Genomic DNA, 18600 nt, shown 5'->3' on the forward strand with positions numbered 1-18600 from the left:
GCCCTTTGTTTCTCTTCTACTATGCTAGTTGGCCCTCTATACCAACTCATGCCCAGATCCGCTTTGACCATGCCCTCGATCCATCCTATGTGATCACCTAGCTCAGGAGTTCCCAGACATACTTGGATATGATGTAGATCACCCATGTCTCGGACACTTTTGTCTTAGTGCTACAAGACACTGCCACTAGATCTTTCGATCTACACGTCCCAACTGGGAAGATACCTCAAAACCCTTGGTTCGATGCAATTTCAAAGAGATGAGAGCTCACCTCACACGTGAGCAAGAATTAGGCCATCTAACATCAGCTGAGGCATAACATATCTCACAAAGATTGATACATCATAAGAAGCCGACTTTCCTCACACATAGGTTGGATGAGGTGATCATATCATTTCAAGGGGAAGAACCTACCATTGGTTGGGGGCTTCAATTAGAGAGAGCCAAATATTTAGCACATATATGCATGCTCTCTCTGTGATGTCCCAATGCAAGCACCACCTGATATGTCCCAATGCAAGCACTACCACTATTGTAAGGGGACCCGATGGACACTAGGAACTACCGCACACTTATGTTTGGACACAGTTTGGCCAAGCTTTATGGATTAGTACTTGAGAGGGAGATCAATGGCCACACAGAGGCTCATGGACATCAAGTGCTAGGGTAGGCAGGATTTTGGAGACAACACTCTACCCTAGACCACATCTTTGCCCTGAGAGTATTCATTGAGGAGGCAATATCGAGACGTCAAAAAGTCTACGCTTGCTTTGTAGACTTTTGGAAGGCCTTCAACACCATCCTATTGGGACATATCTTCCTTGTTCGGTCTCATGAGGACGTGGCAATTGTCCATTGGTACATCCACAGCTGGTAGATCGAGGGTGACTAGTCCATGCAAGTGAATAAAGGTCAATTGGTCCATTTGTGCATGGGTGGCTACATGGCATTAAGTTTCCATGCACTAGATGTGGACAAGGCAGTTTACATGAACCTTCAAGCTCCTATGTACTTGGGAAGACGAGTCGTTCTTGGTCTCTTCAATCGATGTGCGTAGCCTATGGTGTGTGTGAGTAGATATAGATGAGAGCCAACTCTCTAGTGTGGTGTGTGTGTGTGTGTGTCACCTTTTTTAAGATCAAAAAGCCCGTTTGAGATGATCTCCTTTGCTTGAATATCAGAGTATTTTGTTCAAGTTAAATTGTCGACTTGTCTCGATTCTGAGTTATCACATGAGACTTGTCATTTCATGCTATCATTTTATGTATCACGTAGATAGCTTGCATCTCTGATTTACCAATAATGGCACCAAAGGAGAGTAAAAGTCCTATGAGCCGGTGCTTTGAAGAATCTATGCATGTCAAAGAACTCGGGTCACAAAGTGGCATGGATGACTATTGTGGCTGACCTGATGATACAAATCCTATGACATACGGATGACCTAGTCCTAGTGTCATCCACTACAGAGTGGTTGCACAGACATCTGGAGACCCTAAAGGTATTTTGTAGAGAGAGAGAGAGAGACCTGACAGTTAGCCTTGGGAAAATCAAGGTTATGATCTTCAACACCTCTCACACAGTGCTTCATCGACATAGTTTCACTTACCAAGGTGAGCCAATGGAGATAGTGCAATCCTACCCATACCTAGGGGCAGTCTTCACAGGGTCAGTTTTCATGATGACTCTTGTAGCCAGAGCATGACACATGTGGATAGGGTGCTTTGGTCCGACTAGAGAGACAATGCCTTCAAGCGCACTTCCAAGATCCATCGACAAAGGGTTAGCTTTTCGACACCCTAGTGAGGTTGATTGAAATGGGGGAATGATCTTTCAACGATAGAGTGGAGATTTCAGTGACTACAGGTGACAATGGGGTTTAGGATGATTCAAAGTAAGCTGTCAGTCCCTCATCAAATAGTACAGGTAGAGTTCACCATGACATCTCTCCAAGTTGATGCCATTTTTTTAGATAGTGACATTCCTCCATAGAGTTTGGGCCCTACCCCACTAGGCTAGCAATAGAGTCATCCAGATGTCTAGAAGGGAGAGGGGTCAATACACTATGGTAGGCATGCATATCTACATGGTTTGCTAGTCTATGGTATTCAAATGGACCGGCTTCCCCCCTTTCAATACAACATGGATGCATCACCCGAGTCGATATGAGATGAGATTAATCGTATCATATAGTTAGACCTCCTCCAGCTCCACACATCTCAGACTTGGGGGGGAGCAAGAGTTCCCCACTAAGATCCAATTCTATCACAACTACTTCTTGAGAATATCGGAGGATAGACTCATCATAAGTCCCTAGTACCTTGAGGACCGAGGAGTCTCACATGCACTAAGGATTGCCATTAACAAATGCAAGTCTCATCCCATCAGCTAAGGATTGATGCAAGTAGAGATGCACGCATACCCATCGAGCAGCGGATCTACAGGTGATGCCAAGCAAGGGTTACAGAGACCACACATGACACTGGAGAGTGACCAGAGCACATACGGTTGAGGTCATGCCTTGATAAGGGAAGTGAGAGAGAGAGAGAGAGAGAGAGAGAGAGAGAGAGAGAGAGAGAGAGAGAGAGAGAGAGAGAGGAGTGCACACGATATAGCTACATGTACACTAAGTGCATTGACAATGAATAGGAAGATATGCACGTGAACCCCTTAGGTTAGGGTTTGTCTCTATGCCCTATCTGCCCTATCTGGATAATGCAATTTACACTATAACACCCCCTCTTAAATTGCACTGGGTAAGTAGAGGTGCATGTACAAGACCTGTTTGTGTATTTTGTTTGGTGCATATGATAGCATCCAAAACTGAATAAGAAAGCAGAGTAGTATGTGAGTATGTGAGCACATTGACTACGTAGCGAAATCATGTACAATGAGTATAACTTACGAGATCCTGTACATATCATTGATTTCCCCCTCTTAAGTTGTGGGTCATCTTTCCCCTTTGGGGAAAAAATCCAAAAGATAGGCTAAAAGGAAGAGGAAGGAAATATGCAGAAAGTCAAGTCCACCTCGATCAAAGACTGGTCGATCAAAAGATGACTCCTTGAATAACATTGTGTATGGCTACATACTGAACATGTCAAAGCTGAACATGTCATGAGTCATCATGGACTGTGCAGCTGCTCTATGGAAGAGGCATCCAGATGTGAGGCTAGTTGATGTAGCGATGGAGATGTGATCTAGCAGGTTGTGACGTACGAGGCCCAAAAGAACTGAGAGAGGCAATGTGTGAGGTATGTTGCAGTAGAAGTATAATCTCTGTCAAATGATGTAGGGTCATAGAAGATTGCATAGTCAATGTAGACAGAGTGATCTAGGGGCTAAAAATCTGGGGCCGAAGGTGCAAGTGTGATACACTCTCTATTGAAAAAGAGGCCCGTAAAACTGACAAGATACAGCAGTCTGTCAAACCTGTATGCTCAACTGTCATGAGCTAAAGGTCAGCTGATGTGTGCATGGCTAAACATCCATCAAGATGGGATGTAGCATCTATCAAAGGCTCATTGAGAGGGAGCTGATACTATAAAGGCCTAGAAGCCTAAAATACAACTGGAAGTGTATAAGATGTCCCTGAGGCATATGAGGTGCCGAATGCTCATGTAGGGACCGATCTAAAGTCGTGGATCCAACCACTGATGTGCATCAAGTATGGACTATACATGACAGCCATATGTGCATGTTGAAACACTAAGTCTCCCCAAGTTGTACTATGATTGTACCTGATGATGTCCACTGCACTAGGGCAGGACTGCACTAACGCATAGGTATCCTCGGGCTGAGGAATGATCTGCTGATCGAAAGATGTGGTGATCACTAGATCCAAGGGTGCAAAGTGGCATGACTGAGCTCATGCTAGAATGTCATGTAGACTGATCTTTTGATCTAAACTGAAGGTGGAAACTGTGTCCATGATATGCTCCATGTCAGAGGTGAAAGCATCAGAGATGGATGTTGGAATGGAATCACCTGAACAGCTAAATGCACCGTGGCATGTATCTCTACATGCGGAAAAAGATGTGAGTGCCTCGTACTGAGGACTTACCTTCTAAATAACTACATGATCATAAGTGAACTCTTGTTGAGTATCTGCATCTGTGGCAAAAGATGGAGTCAAATCCATGCATGATAGTGATGGTTGTACATCACTAGGATTAGTCTGTGCTGATGTAGATGAGACTGCCTCGTACTAAGGACTTACCATCAAATATGCTTCATGCTAAGGGCTTACTGCTGAATGTGCCTCGTGATGAGGGCTTATCAAGAAGTGTGCCTCATGCTGAGGGCTTACCAAGGAATGTGCATGATCAGAAACTACGAGCTGATCTATGCTAACATCCGAAGTATCTACATTTGCATCTAATCTGTCAAGGCCAATGAGGCTCGCATCTACATCATAGATTGGTACATACCCTGTGGCAATGAATGGTTAAAGAAGGTTCTCTTTCAACTCACAAATCTCGTTAGGAGTCATGACGGGTGTATCATCAACTGTGAGAGTGCTCTCAACGGAAGCAAGAATGGAAGAAAGAGAGAGAGAGACAGAGAGCCAGAAAAGTTTTGGTGGGTGCAGAACCACCCTAATCTTCTTTTTTCATTCATTTATATATGTGTTTGAGTATTGTACATAACTGGGGTTAAGGCACAGTGACCTTTAACCCCCACAACCTCCCACTTAAAGGACAATGTGCCTTTAAGGGAGAACAACCAGTGAGCATACTATCCAATGCCCATCAATACACGACAATACTCAAACCGCTGACTAGGTAGACTCTTCGTCAGCATATCTACAGGGTTATCATCTGTATGAACCTTGACAAGCTCTATGCGCTTGTCCTCAAGTACCTCCCTGATGAAATGATACCTGACCTCAATGTGTTTGGTCTTTGCATGAAAGACCGGATTCCGTGCTAGCTGAATAGCACTCATGGAATCACTATGCAATGTCGGTACACCTGTATGAATCCCCAAATCTCCCACTAGCCGATCAAGCCATATAGCCTCCTTGCAACCCTCTGTGGCTGCAACATACTCAGCCTCTGTGGTAGACAAAGCAATGCACTTCTGTGCACGAGACATCCACGACACTGCACCACCTGCAAAGGTGAACACATAACCGGAAGTGGATCTCCTACTATCCACATGCCCTGCATAGTCTGAATCTGTGTACCCAAGTACACGCATGTCTCCTTTACCAAAGCAAATGCACATCTCCTTGGTACCCTTCATGTACCTCATGATGCACTTAACTGCCTCCCAATGCCTCTTTCCTGGATTAGCCATATACCGGCTAACAACTCCCACTGCAAATGCAATGTCTGGTCTAGTAGCTATCATAGCATACATAAGACTCCCAACTGCTGATGCATAAGGAACCTTGGCCATCATGGCCCTTTCCTCATCTGATTTGGGACTATCTGTATGACTCAGTTTCACATATGGAGGCAATGGAGTACTCACTGCCTTCCCCCCCTCCATATTGAAACGCTGCAATACTTTTGTAACATACTCTTTTTGTGAAAGCCAAAGGAGTTTCCTACTCCGATCACGCGTGATGCGCATACCAAGAATATGACCTGCAAGTCCCAAATCCTTCATATCAAAGGCCTCATGCAACTTGGCCTTTAATGCATCTAGCTCATAAGTATTCTTGCTAGCCAATAGCATATCATCCACATATAGTGCCAGGATTATTAGGCTATTATCCTTAGCCCTTTTAGTGTAGAGGCAGTGATCAATTTCACTCCTTCTAAAACCCTGGGACCGAATGAAAGCATCAAACTTCTGATACCATTCTCTAGGCACTTGCTTAAGACCATAGAGACTCTTCTTCAGCTTGCAAACTAAATGCTCTTTGCCCTTTTCTTCAAAGCCTTCCGGCTGCACCATGTAAATTTCCTCATGCAAATCCCCATGCAAGAAAGCTGTCTTGACATCCATTTGCATAAGCTCCATATCCTCTACTGCCACTAGTCCAAGCATGCATCTAAGTGTGGTCATCTTCACAACCGGAGAGAATATCTCATCAAAGTCCACACCCTTCTCTTGCTTGAACCCTTTAGCAACCAATCGGGCCTTGTACCTAGGCACATCATCACCTGTGACCTTCATTTTGTAGACCCATTTACATGGCAATGCTTTCTTTCCATGTGGCAAAGAAACCAAGTCCCAAGTCTTATTCTTCATAAGTGAACTCATCTCTGATTGCATAGCATACTCCCACTTGTGTTGATCCTCACGCATCATAGCCTCTTTGTAGCAAGAAGGCTCCCCGCAATCAGTAAGCATCACATAGTCTACCCCTGGAACAAACCTATCAGGCGGTCTAGACACTCTAGATGATCTTCTCAATGGCATTTCAGCTTGCTGTCCCACTTGCATATCAGCCACATTTGGCTCATCATTTCCACCAATAGATGATCCATCATCTACCCTTGATTGTATACCTGTGGGAGTACTTGGTTGTACCATTTCTTGCACATTTGGTGCATGGACAGCTTGCTGTCTATCAACATATGCAGGTGGATTCACATCCTGGAAAGTGATTCTCCTCATTTCCACATCCCTCATGGGTGCCTTATGCATCTTCTTCTCATTGAAGACCGCATCATGGCTGCGTATGATCTTCTTTGCTTCTGGATCCCAGAGACGATAGCCCATCTCTCCACTTTCACCATAACCCAGAAAGATGCATTTCCTAGACTTAGGATCTAGCTTTTTTCGAAGCTCTTTTGGCACATGTGCATATGCTTCACACCCAAATATACGCAAATGAGAGTAAGAGGGCTTCTTGCCACTCCATGCCTCTTCAGGAATACCACCATCCAAACTCTTACTAGGTGATCTATTGATCACATGCACTGCAGTCTTCATTGCCTCAGCCCAAAAACCACCAGAAAGACTTGCATTGGAAAGCATGCATTGCAACCTTTCTTGAATGGTACGGTTCATCTTTTCTGCAACTAGATTTTGCTCTGGAGTACGAGGGGATGTGAGCTCCCTCTTAATCCCACGTGTATCACAAAAATGCTGAAAGTCATGAGAGAGATACTCTCCACCATTTTCAGTCCGTAGGCATTTAAGCATTCTACCTGACTGATTCTCAACCAAGGCCAGCCATTTCTGAAATACCTGGAACACATCACTCTTTCGAGCTATAGCATAAGCCCACACTTTCCTAGTTGCATCATCAATGAATGTCACATAGTATTCAGCCCCGCCTAGTGACCGTGTAGGCATGGGACCACATACGTCTGAATGCACCAAATCAAGCATTTCAAACTCTTTCTTTCCCCTTCTTTTATGGGCTGATTTAGTCTGCTTCCCATAGAGACAATGCTCACAAAATTCAAAATCAGAGAAACTCAAATGCGGTACATAACCCAAACGGCATAAGAGTTTCATTCCATTCTGGCTCATGTGCCCCAACCTGCAATGCCACAAAGAAGTGCTTGGCTGCTCGGTTATTGCAACAACATGATCAAATACTCCTGATACATGTAAGGGATACAAAGTCCCACACTTGGCACCCCTGGCCAAAAGCATAGAGCCCTTTTGAATTTTCCAACTCTGAAAGCCAAAAGTGGTGTGAAAACCAGCATCATCTAGTTGACCCACTGAAATAAGACTCTTGGTCAACTTAGGCACATGTCTCACATGTTTCAAAACAAATGCAGACCCATTTGCAAAAGAAAACTTTATGTCACCTGCTCCCACTATGTCACATGCATAGTCATTTCCAAGATGCACACAACCTGTCTTTCCACTATCATAAGTGGAGAACCATTCCCTATGGGGAGTAACATGGAATGAAGCACCAGAATCCAAAATCCAATCCTGGGAATATGCATCATCTGAAGTGGTAAGCAACTCTGCAGATAAAGTAGACATGAAGAGAACATCATTGTCACTATCATGTGTGACTGCATTGATCTCCTCGATCTTCACTTTTCCTTTGTCCTCCCTTGGACTCTCTTCCTTTTGATTTGCACCCCAATTTGCATTCTTTTTCTTATCCTTTTGCTCTCTTTTCAGCTTGTAGCAATCCTTTTTCATATGGCCCTTCTTGCCACAATGGTAACACTCAATGTTCCGTGCCCTGGATTTGCTACGAGACTTCCCTCTTTCTTGGGACTTCCCCCTGAACTGTGATCTGCCCCTTTGCACATTTAAGGCTGCATCCTGCTTGTTGCCATCCATAGACTTCCGTCTAATCTCCTCGGCCAACAAGCTACCCATAACATCATCAAATTTCAGTACTCCACCAGGTGCAGAGTTACTGACAGCTGTACGGAAGGTATCCCATGAGGATGGCAATGAACATAAGAGAAATATTGCCTTAGTCTCCGCATCAAAATTCATTTTTTGAGCCTGAAGCTGGCTGAAAATAATATTGAATTCATTCAAGTGAGAAGCAATGGAGACCCCTTCCTTCATTTGCAGCTCAAACAACCTCTTCATGAGGTAAACTTTATTAGAGGCAGTTTCCTTTTCATAAGTGGCACACAGTTTCTTCCACAAATCTTCCGTGGTCTGCTCATTTACTACTGTGAAATAAACTGACTCTGCAAGATGAAGTCTAATAGTAGACTTTGCTAATGCATCCAACTCATTCCAATCATCCTCAAACATATCCATAGGCTTAGCTTCAATACCTGCCAAGGGTTTAATCTGCTTCTTTTGAATAAGCACATCCCTTATTTGTTCTTTCCACAAAGAAAAGTTTGTCCCATCAAACTTTTTAATGCTGAAAAAATCCTTTTCAGACATGGAAGAGGATGCCATGATGCAAATGAAACAAAATCCCAAATGCTAGTGCCTGCAAGAGAGAATCACACCAAATACTAGGTGCACCCAAATGTGTATGTCACAATAGAGTGAAATATCACCAAAACTCAAAGCTCAAAGCATCAAAAGATGCATCTGACTCATGTGCATATACTATGCATCCATATGAGCAAATCTGGCCCAAAAGAAAATGCCAATAAGTGCCAAATGACTCAAGCATAAACACTGTCCACTGGCATATGCATCAATAATGTCTCATCCAAGAGAGCATAGCACTATCAGTGCATCACCTGCAATGTTTCAAAGCTATCCCTCAGCATAAAATAGCATCCATGTGCAAAGCGTCCATAAAAAATAGCATCCCACAAGGTAATTTGGGCCTATCAGCGCATCCAACAAGGACCGCAATGCATCCAAATGGCCTATAAATCATCCACTGCAACCCAATGCATACCACGAATGAGCGCACACTGCTCAAACTGCAACCAGAGTGATCTGCATAAGGTATGCTCAAGAAATCATAGTCCCACGGTAATGAGCGCTACTGAAAATAGAACCTGAGATGCTTCAAAAAACATGGGCGCCATTGCATAATCGAACTCAGCAAGAAAATCTGCAAATATCTCTCTTCTGCCAGAACTCCAAAATCTCAACCGATGAGTGAGAAATGGGAGTCAACACTTATCCACTGCCATGTGGCATAAATCTAAGGTTTCAAAACCTTAGTATGAAAAATGCATAACAGAGAGACGAAATCAAATACACAGAGATTTATAACTCTGAAAATCCTCCACCGAATCACGCAAGAACTGATAGGTAGGGGTTTTTGGGCATCCGGAACGCAATGGGACAGACGGTTTTGGAAACCGTGGCCTCAATCACTGGGTCCAACACACAGACTGAAAAACGTTTTTGGAAACAGAGCTATCTGTAAACTCCACCGGAGTGCGAATGATGAGCAACATAGAAGTTTTGGGACCTCCTGAGTCCACCGGAACTGACAGATCTGCAAATGGTTGCTCCAAACTTGAGTTCCAACACCCGGGCAAAAAACGCAGGAATTGACACAGTGAGTCAAAAATCCACTGAAATGATCTCAGATTCAAGAATGAAGGTGTTTCCAAGCTCCTGAAGTAATGTGGACACCAAAAGCAAGCAATAGTTGCCTCCACAAGTCAATACGGAGTCTCTGTCATCGAACGGAACAGGGAAAAGCTCAAAAAACGACTTTTTCTTTGAAAGCTCTTAACAGGCTCTCAAAACCACTTTGCAAAGCCAAAGTGACTTTTCCAAAGGTTCCTTCAAGGTCTCTGCACACTCGGATGCAAGTAAAGTCACCCACAAAGCTTTCCACAGAGCTTTTCCTTCCTCCCACAGAGCTGCTGAGCTTCAAGCATTCACGCATGCTCAGCTAGATCACCCGGGCTCTGATACCAGTTGAGAGTGCTCTCAACGGAAGCAAGAATGGAAGAAAGAGAGAGAGAGACAGAGAGCCAGAAACGTTTTGGTGGGTGCAGAACCACCCTAATCTTCTTTTTTCATTCATTTATATATGTGTTTGAGTATTGTACATAACTGGGGTTAAGGCACAGTGACCTTTAACCCCCACAAACTGTGTGATGTGGATAGCTCCATGATGGAGGCAGTCTATTGCTCTGTGCAAGTGGCTTACCCATGTACCAGGCAAGAGTGTCTACCCATGAGAACATTGTAAAAGAGCTACCACTGGGAGGCTTATGCTAAACTATCAAAACCAAGTCATGTGAGAATCTGTATGCCAAGGATCAAGCCTATAGTAGAATGATGACAATTGCGTGTCGGGAGTAGCCAAGAGGCTGTACAAGGCTGATGTGTATGTGCAGGAACTAATGCCAAAAAGGAGTCAACAAATGTGACTCTACATCGGTGGCATATGTGCATGAAAGAAGAATGCAACACTCCTAAATCCGAGAGGAAGATCATTCCCAAGTGTCACACTAAGTGATGAACTGCCAAATGCCAAGTGTACTAAACTGGTGTCAGATGTGTGAAAGTGAATACCGATGATAGATCCGATGGGACTGATGCCGGTGGAAACTAATCGGGTAATGTGGCAATGGCCTGCTTAGCATGGTGGAGTTGGATCTCCTTTATGGCAGTGCTAGTCTACACTAGACTACATGTCGAGTCGAAAAATGCAGCAAATGAATTTTATCTTGACTCATTTTAAGTGTTGGGTGCACTACAATGGATCAGGAGGTGGTTTTGATGATGAGGAATCAAAGATGGAGATCTATAGAAATGTCAGATGGCAGATCTGAGGTGCTCAGTGTGTATATCATGAGCTGGTGATTATTTTTGCTTTTTACAACTCAACGAAATTCCCTCTAGATCAAAAGATATAGCCCCCAGAAGGATAGGACAAACTTTGGTCCCAAGGCCCCAAAAATGATGATGTGGAAAGACAGGTCATCTACAGTGTGCTTGTGTGGAGAACTGTGCCTAAGAGGCACTTTGTTATGATGCTAACTTAGTAGGTTGATGCTGATGTGGCAGCTACTGAGGAGGTGGCCAGGGTGACTAAGCAATTTGCTGACTAGGAATGCCTACATTACTGATGGTCCGAGGTGATGATGTGGCACCCAGGGTTGCTGACGTGTCTAACCCATGGTCAAGTTGACCTAACCTTAGTTAACCAAACTCGAGTGACATGGCAAATAAGGCAGGGCTCTGCTGATGTGGCTGATACGCCGCGTGGATGAATGGTGACCAAGCCAAAGTTGGTTGGGCTTGGAAAGTTCCACATGTACAATGGAGATAAGGTTGAAATCTCAGAGATTCTTACGGAATCTCTAAGATTCCATCTAGGTTTGTTGAGAGCTAATTCAAGCTGTGAAGTAAGGCGAGGCTGAGTCGTTGCTTGCTGTGGTGAATCGTATAGATGGAGGCGCTAGTTATTGAGGTGTGATTGCCGACCATTGCGACTGCTGGAGAGTTGCCCGTGAGTGCTGCTATGAGCCTTGAGGGAGTAGTCCATTGGGAGTGGCTACTTGCAGAGGCCAATGTTGTGTTGGAGAAGGTCCGTTTTGCTAAGGTGTGCCTTTTGGCTGAGGGAGCTCGTTGTGTTCTTGTTGTTGGAAGCAGCTCTATTGAAGGTGGAATTTGCTAGAGAGTTGGCTGGTAGGCTTCTTTGCATGGGCATCCAGGTCGAAGTCAAGGGCATTGCCTTGAGTTGTAGGGGCTGAGCTTCAAGTTGGCTAGCTATGTGGTGGACATAGTTGAAGCTTCAGTTTGGAGTTACGGTGCTCGTAGAGTCCATTATTGCATGGGAGGCTAGTTGAGTGCTCCACTACTGCTAGGCTCCATGGGTAGCCTTTGAAACGATCTCAACTCTAGAGTCAAGAGTACTTGCAAGCCTTTTGAAGGGGCATCGGTTGCATGGGAGCTGTGGCTTGTGTTGTGACTCGTTGGTGGTCGTTGGAGGCAGTGGTCAATGCTATTTGTTGATGAAGGTCGTAGTGAGGTCGCCTAGTGGAGACTCCGTTGATGAAGCTGCATGGCTATGGAAGGCCACCTTAGTTGGTTGGCTATGGTGTCGGATTGCTTTAGTTGTTGCTGTCCCTGGAGGCCTAAGATCTTTGTCTTTGTAGAGATGAAGACTTTGAAGCCTTTTTTTGGTGGCTAACCTCCAACTCCTTATCTTTGAAGGCTCAAATGCAAATGCAGCTAGAGCAATTTTTCGAGGTTGAAAGAGGCTTCAAAAACCTCTCTCTTTCAAGAACCCTTACACCTCTCATTAAACCTTACAAAGTCACATAAAACTCACTCAAGAATGAACATAATCACTCAAGATGAGATATCTAAAGCTCTAGCAAGCGGAATCCTAAGCTTTCTGTAGCAAATCAAAGGGTGAAAGGAGCTCTACAAGATGAAGTAGAGGAGATGATCAAGATGCCTTAGACGGAGGGCTTACGCTTTGACTGAGCAAGGGCTTGCATGCCTTGACAGGAAAACAAGGGCTTACGCTCTCTCTAACGAAAACTCTCAATAGAAGATGCCTCACAAGGAGGACTTGACATTCATGAAGGGAGTGGGAGCACCATCGGCTCTCATACCATGATAGCAGAAATGAGAGAGGGAGAGAGGGGAGTGCACACAAGATAGTAATTGTACACTAAGTGTATTGACAATGAACATGAAGATATACATGTGAACCCCTTAGGGTTAGGGTTAGGATTTGCCCCTATGCCCTATGTGGATAGTGTAATTTACACTATCTTTAACATACATATCTCAACTCTCCTCAGAGGGGACTGCTAGAGACGAGGCATCACCCTTAACATAGCCCATCGAATCCAAAGATCGAAGAGACCATGTCCTCATAGCGTGAATCTAGGATATCCTTGCAGCCCACCGAAGAGCCACCATGGTGCCACATTTCGGCTTCTGAGTCTTAGCTTTTAGCTTTCCGTTTCCAATTTGTTTTTAAGTTCCGTTGGAGCACGTGAGAACTCTCTCTCTCTCTCTCTCTCTCTCTCTCTCTCTCTCTCTCTCTCTCTCTCTCTCATAGATTTAGGGGTGTCTCCCAGCCCCCCCCTAGTCTCCCATTTGTGCACTTCGAGCCCTACAGATTGAACTTGCTAGTCACGAGTGTTGTCATACCACATGTCAAGTTGTTTAGCCTCATGTAGTTGCTACTTCTACCCTTTGGGCCACTTCTGCACCGCACTGCAAGCATGGGGTTGCCTACCAGGCCCCACACCCACCACAAGACTAAGGGGTTGCCCTCAGCCCCCACCTACCTCTGCATTGTCCTTTTGTAGTCCTAGACGATGAAGCCACAGGATCCTCTCAACCCTGCCTAGCCCCTACACCTCTACACCTCCATACGTGCTCTCACACTTGCTCCAAACCTTCTTGCCTCTAGTCCCCAACTATCCCTGGACCTATAAGAAAGGCTAAGAAGTTCAAGAAAATTAAGATTGGAACCAATAAATTGTAAAGAAAGGAGACCCTAGTAGAAACTGCATCAATAAAAGGGAAAGGGAACTCCCTTAACATATGCATCTGAGATGTTACCCAACATGATCAACTATAATTATAACTCCTTTTAATGCCTACATAGGTCTTGGCCTCATGGTTAAGAATCACATTACGTGCACATATTGCCCCTATATGGATACTCTAAATAGTGATGTACAACATGAGAGAATCACATAATGTAGGTAACAAGTTACTTTGAATATGTATCTCGATAGTTGTGATTCCGCAATGTACCTTCACCCATATGAGAGACGGCAAAATTTGGGAGTAGCATAGACCTATTGCATGAGACTCATGCCCATTGGTTTTACACTCGTCCACGGTTTTGTGATCATCCAATAAAATCAAGGTACCTAATGTCACGTTGTGCCTTTTTTTGAAAAAAATAGTTGTCTTGAAAATAGTTTCACTTACTTATTTATTTTGGCCATGATGCAACAACATAATTTCTACTAGCAATGTTGTAAGATTATCTCATAAGCCTTTGACCCATGTGTAGAACTACTTCATTGATTAGAGCTACCCTTATGTCAAAGTAAATTATCTACTTGCAACTTGCAAGAATAACTTCATAGTCTCTCAAGAGCTTCCCCTAAGACAGTTAACCTTACAACATCAAGATAGAGAGGAATATTATTTGACCAATCTAGTTCAAAAGTGCTAAAAGATTCCACAAGTTTGGAGAATAGGGGATGTGTTATAGAGAGGTTTGAACATCCTTCAAAGTTTTTCAAAAAAGGTAATTTTGGCCATAATAGATAACTTTGACCATAGTAGATACCACTCTAACATAGGAAATTAAATATAATGCATGCTCCTAAATGGAAATAAAAACATAAAAAATATGTCCTCAACCATTTACTGAAAATATGGCAGGTGACCTTAGCCAACTTATAGCCTATCAGCTACCTATGTGGACTCACACTTTCTTCTCTAGATTTGCCCATGTGGTGGCATTTTCTCCTACCCTCGTGGCTTGTCTCTCACCCCGTCCTATGTTGTTGGTCATCCCATGTCTTCCTCATATGGGGCTTAGATGTGGGAGGGTCCTTAGGGGATGGACCATCTAACGAAATCCCAAATTTTAAGGTCATTCAAATTCACTAAAGGGATTCTTGGTAAGGTGACATCTAGATTCCAACATATTTCTTAGATATTAATCATTTTTAGAAAGATTGTCTTAATTGTTCCTACATTAATGACATCATCATCATAATCAAAGATTAAGAACTTTGACTAGGATCTAGTGCCCTCACTATAGGTACCCCCACATTGATTTTAGGGCCTATTAATTAATTTGTTTCAAGGACCGGGGGGTTAATCAAGCTGCGAATTAGCTTGCGAGCTGAGAGGTGATTAATCGCGCTGTACGTTGTTTAATAAAGCTATCGGTGGGCCAGCTTGATTCAAGAAGCTTTGTAACCATCCTCGATGTAGGTATATGAGGGAGAAAGGGGGGGGCATGAGATGGAGAGAGGGAGAGTGGGGGAGAGAGGAGCGTTGAGCAGAGGGGAGAGGGCTGAGGGGGAGGGAGAAGGGAGCTTTGAGGGGCAAGGAGAGGAGAGGGGAGGGTGGAGAGGAAGGCAGAGGAGAGGAAGGTGGAGGAGAGGAAGCAAGAGAGGAAGGAGGAGAGGAGGGAGCAGATAATAGGGGCAGAGCTTGGAGGGGAAGGTGGAGCAGAGGGAGAGAGAGAGCACGGAGAAGGGAGCAGAGAGCAGGGAGAAGAAAGGGGGGGAGGGGAGATGAAATACCTGATATGGGAGAGAGGTTAGGTAAATTGCGGATAAAGGGTGGCAGCAAGAGAGATGAAGTAATTGAAATGGGAGAGGAGGTGAATAGAGGAGGTGAGTAAGAACTTGGACTAGGATCTAGTGCCCTCACTAAAAGGTAGGCTCTTCAACCACCATAACTAAGAAATAAGCCTCTATAGCCATAGCACAAGACTAAAGCTCATCAACCTTTCACCTAAAAAAAGGCTTTCATTACAATCATGTGCAATTCATCTTCTTGCTAGTATCATTTCCCTTGCTTCTCTTGCTATCCAAGTCCTACCATTTGTTGCACGATCACTTAATCTATCATCTCTGGTTTTTGTTTTGCACGCTTCCAATGCCATGTGATCATCACATAGCTTGCATAGAGTCTTGCCATTTGCTAGGGTTATTCTACATCAATAACCTACCAAAATTCTATATTGTCTCCTACTTTTTTTACTCTTTGCATCTCCTCCTGCCTATACTCTCCATCAAGAATCACAAATAAAACCATACGCACCCTAGAACTTCGATGTTCTGGCTCTACATGTGTCACCTTCGTAAAGCTCCAAAAAATGAGGTTTAAAAAAACTGAAGAAGTTGCAAGTTGCTTGGAGAGGCAAATAAATACATGACTGCCATGTGGCAATTTAGCTATACATGGCTACATGCCATCCACCAAAGTTTAAATTGCCACATATGTATGCTTTCAAGGATTGAACCGAAGGCCACTTCGATCACACTTAAGAGCCTTGATGCTAGGTTAACAAGCCAACAGTGATACTTTCAACATCCTTTACCACTTGCCATTAGGCACAATTATGTTCTGCCTATGTGGGTCTCTTACTAGTTTTTAGAAGCTATACCCAGATGATACCATTGCTCTCAACACAATCTTTTTTGCTAAATCCTTGTCAAACTCCTTTTAAAACTCTTAAAACTCTTTCAAATTTAGGTTGTTTACACACCAAGCCCTTGCTCGCCCAAGCCTTAAATTTTTTCCTTATGGCGTGCAGCAATCGATACACACCACTAGTATTTGAGCGATGGCGTTCATGCCTACAGTCAAAGCAGCACTAGGTTCAAGTCCCACCAGGCACATTTGCAGTGAATGATTTCTCTTAAGAAATTGCCTACCCATCTCCTTGGGCAAGGGGTCTCTGCTTACCTACGTATGTCTAGTCGGCTTGAATAGCAGGTTTAATTTCTTTCTGGCATAGGTGGACTTGAGAGCTCCTGGCCAAGCTAGAGGCCTCTCTAGCTACTTTCCTAAAACTGTTTCAAACTAATAGGTGTCTAGTTTTAAGAATTGGGAGATGAGAGGAGAAAAGAGCATCATTTGTCGTTTTGTTTTGAGAACCGGCTTTGCTATGCGAGGCACTTACACCCACCAAACATCTCATGGAGAACTCTTTCGTCCCAGCATATGTATTAGGTGCCAGAAACGCAGAGAGTGGAGAAGATACGAGGATGCGAGCAAGCGAGACGTGCCTTCGACCGGAGGCCTCTAGAGCAGCACGCTAAAACTCGAGAGTGGTCATAAGCATACCTAGCAACATTGTGTTGTAGGGTGTGTGTAGAGACGTCCTTTCCCACAAAATAAAAAGTGTGTAGAGACGTCTAGGTTGAAGTAATTTTGTGGGAGATGAGATGAGAGGAGATGAGCAGCACCATCTTCATCTTCTTGCCTTTGATTTCCTGTCTCTTACGCAACCTCTCCGTCGCCCCAGTACCTTCACCCGAACAGGAGGACGCCCCGTTTCCCGCGTCGAAATCCTCGGCATCATCGTCTCCGTCCTCCCTAAGGACCATTTCCTCCGCTTCCTCCTCGACGATGGTACTGGTTGTGTGCCTTGCATCCTCTGGCTTAACCACTTCTCTTCGCCCCGCTTTGCCCAGACTGTCGAAGTCGAAGCCCGCGCTGAAATCGCTCTCGACGAAGCCCACCGCGTGAAGCTCGGGAGCCTGCTCCGAGTGCAGGGCCGCGTCACCTCCTTCAACAACCAGATTCAGGTCACCGTTTCGTCTTTACAGGTAGAAATCGATGCCAATGCGGAGGTTTTGCATTGGGTCCAGTGCATGCGTCTGGCGTCGAAGTACTACGATCCCTCTTCCTGACAACGGGGACAACCTCCAGGGTCTTTATCTTCCCTTTCTCTGGTTCAAAGGGTACTGAAGAGTCGAGAGCGATCGATGCAACGATTGACGAATATATCTTCACAATGCAGGTACAAGTGCGGCTTTGCGTGGGCTCTGCGAAAGCTAACCTCCTTATTCACATCTGGCCTCTACTTCCCGCCTCTGGCTTCCGTGCGTTGCCAAGCTGACCTCACATGTGAGCGTTATGTCGCTCAAACTGCCACATGGGGGAGTACGTGACTCCAAAGGCATCCCTTCAGTTTATGTTTTTATTCTCGCAAGATAGGTTTAGTCGATATTACGGAGGTCTTCGTATCGTTTATTGTCAGAGATTTGTAGCTGCCTACACGATTCTCGTGATGAAAACTTTTGTAACATTCGGTCAGATTTTTAAATTTCAACGGCTAGATAGGACAGCATCTTCCAAAGTGTTCCTCACCTCACTCAAGCTTGCAAGTTAAGGCATTCTTCAACTGTGCTCCAAGAATAAATGCTGTGCATTGTTAAATTCATTTTGTGTGCACACATTGTGTAGGATTTAGATTAGTGTGAGATCTTGAGGTTTTATTATATCTTCCATCGCATATTTTGTTCTGGGCTTGGCTCAGCAAGCAAGATCTTTCCTAGGTTAATCTCTAACGCCATCATGTATTGGGTTGCAATAATATTGCATCTAATCAAAGCCCAATGTGATGTAGCATGAAGTCTTTTTAATACCATGTGTATGGAAGAGGTAAACCGTTAGCTTTACTCATGAAATAGGGACCTGAGGCATTGATAGTCTGGCCTTATATGCCTCACCAAGACACAGAATACCAACATGACAGCATAATAAATATTGAGCTCTTTTATCTCGCCCATCTGTTATTTTGCTTGTTTTGCT

At 44.3% G+C, this 18600-nt stretch overlaps 1 protein-coding gene across 4 annotated transcripts; it reads left to right on the forward strand.

The window, feature by feature from the left end:
- Nucleotides 1–1105: 1105 nt before the first annotated feature.
- On the forward strand, nt 1106–18206 carry STN1 (Nucleic acid-binding, OB-fold-like protein). 4 transcript variants are annotated; one of them, XM_087382981.1, is made up of 3 exons: nt 1106–1120; nt 17193–17612; nt 17807–18206. In XM_087382981.1, the coding sequence occupies exons 2-3, from the start codon at nt 17229–17231 to the stop codon at nt 17903–17905; spliced, it is 483 nt and encodes a 160-aa protein (XP_087239107.1). In that variant the 5' UTR covers nt 1106–1120; nt 17193–17228; the 3' UTR covers nt 17906–18206. The 4 variants fall into 4 exon arrangements, with proteins under 4 accessions (XP_087239107.1, XP_087239108.1, XP_087239106.1 ...); XM_087382982.1 differs by lacking the exon at nt 1106–1120 and having other exon boundaries at nt 17191–17716; XM_087382980.1 differs by lacking the exon at nt 1106–1120 and having other exon boundaries at nt 17191–17612.
- The last annotated feature ends 394 nt before the right edge of the window (nt 18207–18600 follow it).

The sequence above is a fragment of the Dipteris shenzhenensis genome, chromosome 12 (assembly GCF_047967505.1).
Source record: "Dipteris shenzhenensis isolate YYH24624 ecotype China chromosome 12, Dip_SZ_1.0, whole genome shotgun sequence".
Lineage (NCBI taxonomy): Eukaryota > Viridiplantae > Streptophyta > Polypodiopsida > Gleicheniales > Dipteridaceae > Dipteris > Dipteris shenzhenensis.

Coding starts and splice junctions, on each gene's coding strand:
- STN1 (XM_087382981.1), top strand. CDS start 17,229: ATGAGAGGAGATGAGCAGCACCATCTTCATCTTCTTGCCTTTGATTTC. Junction 17,613..17,806: donor TCACCGTTTCGTCTTTACAG/GTAGAAATCGAT, acceptor TTCACAATGCAG/GTACAAGTGCGGCTTTGCGT.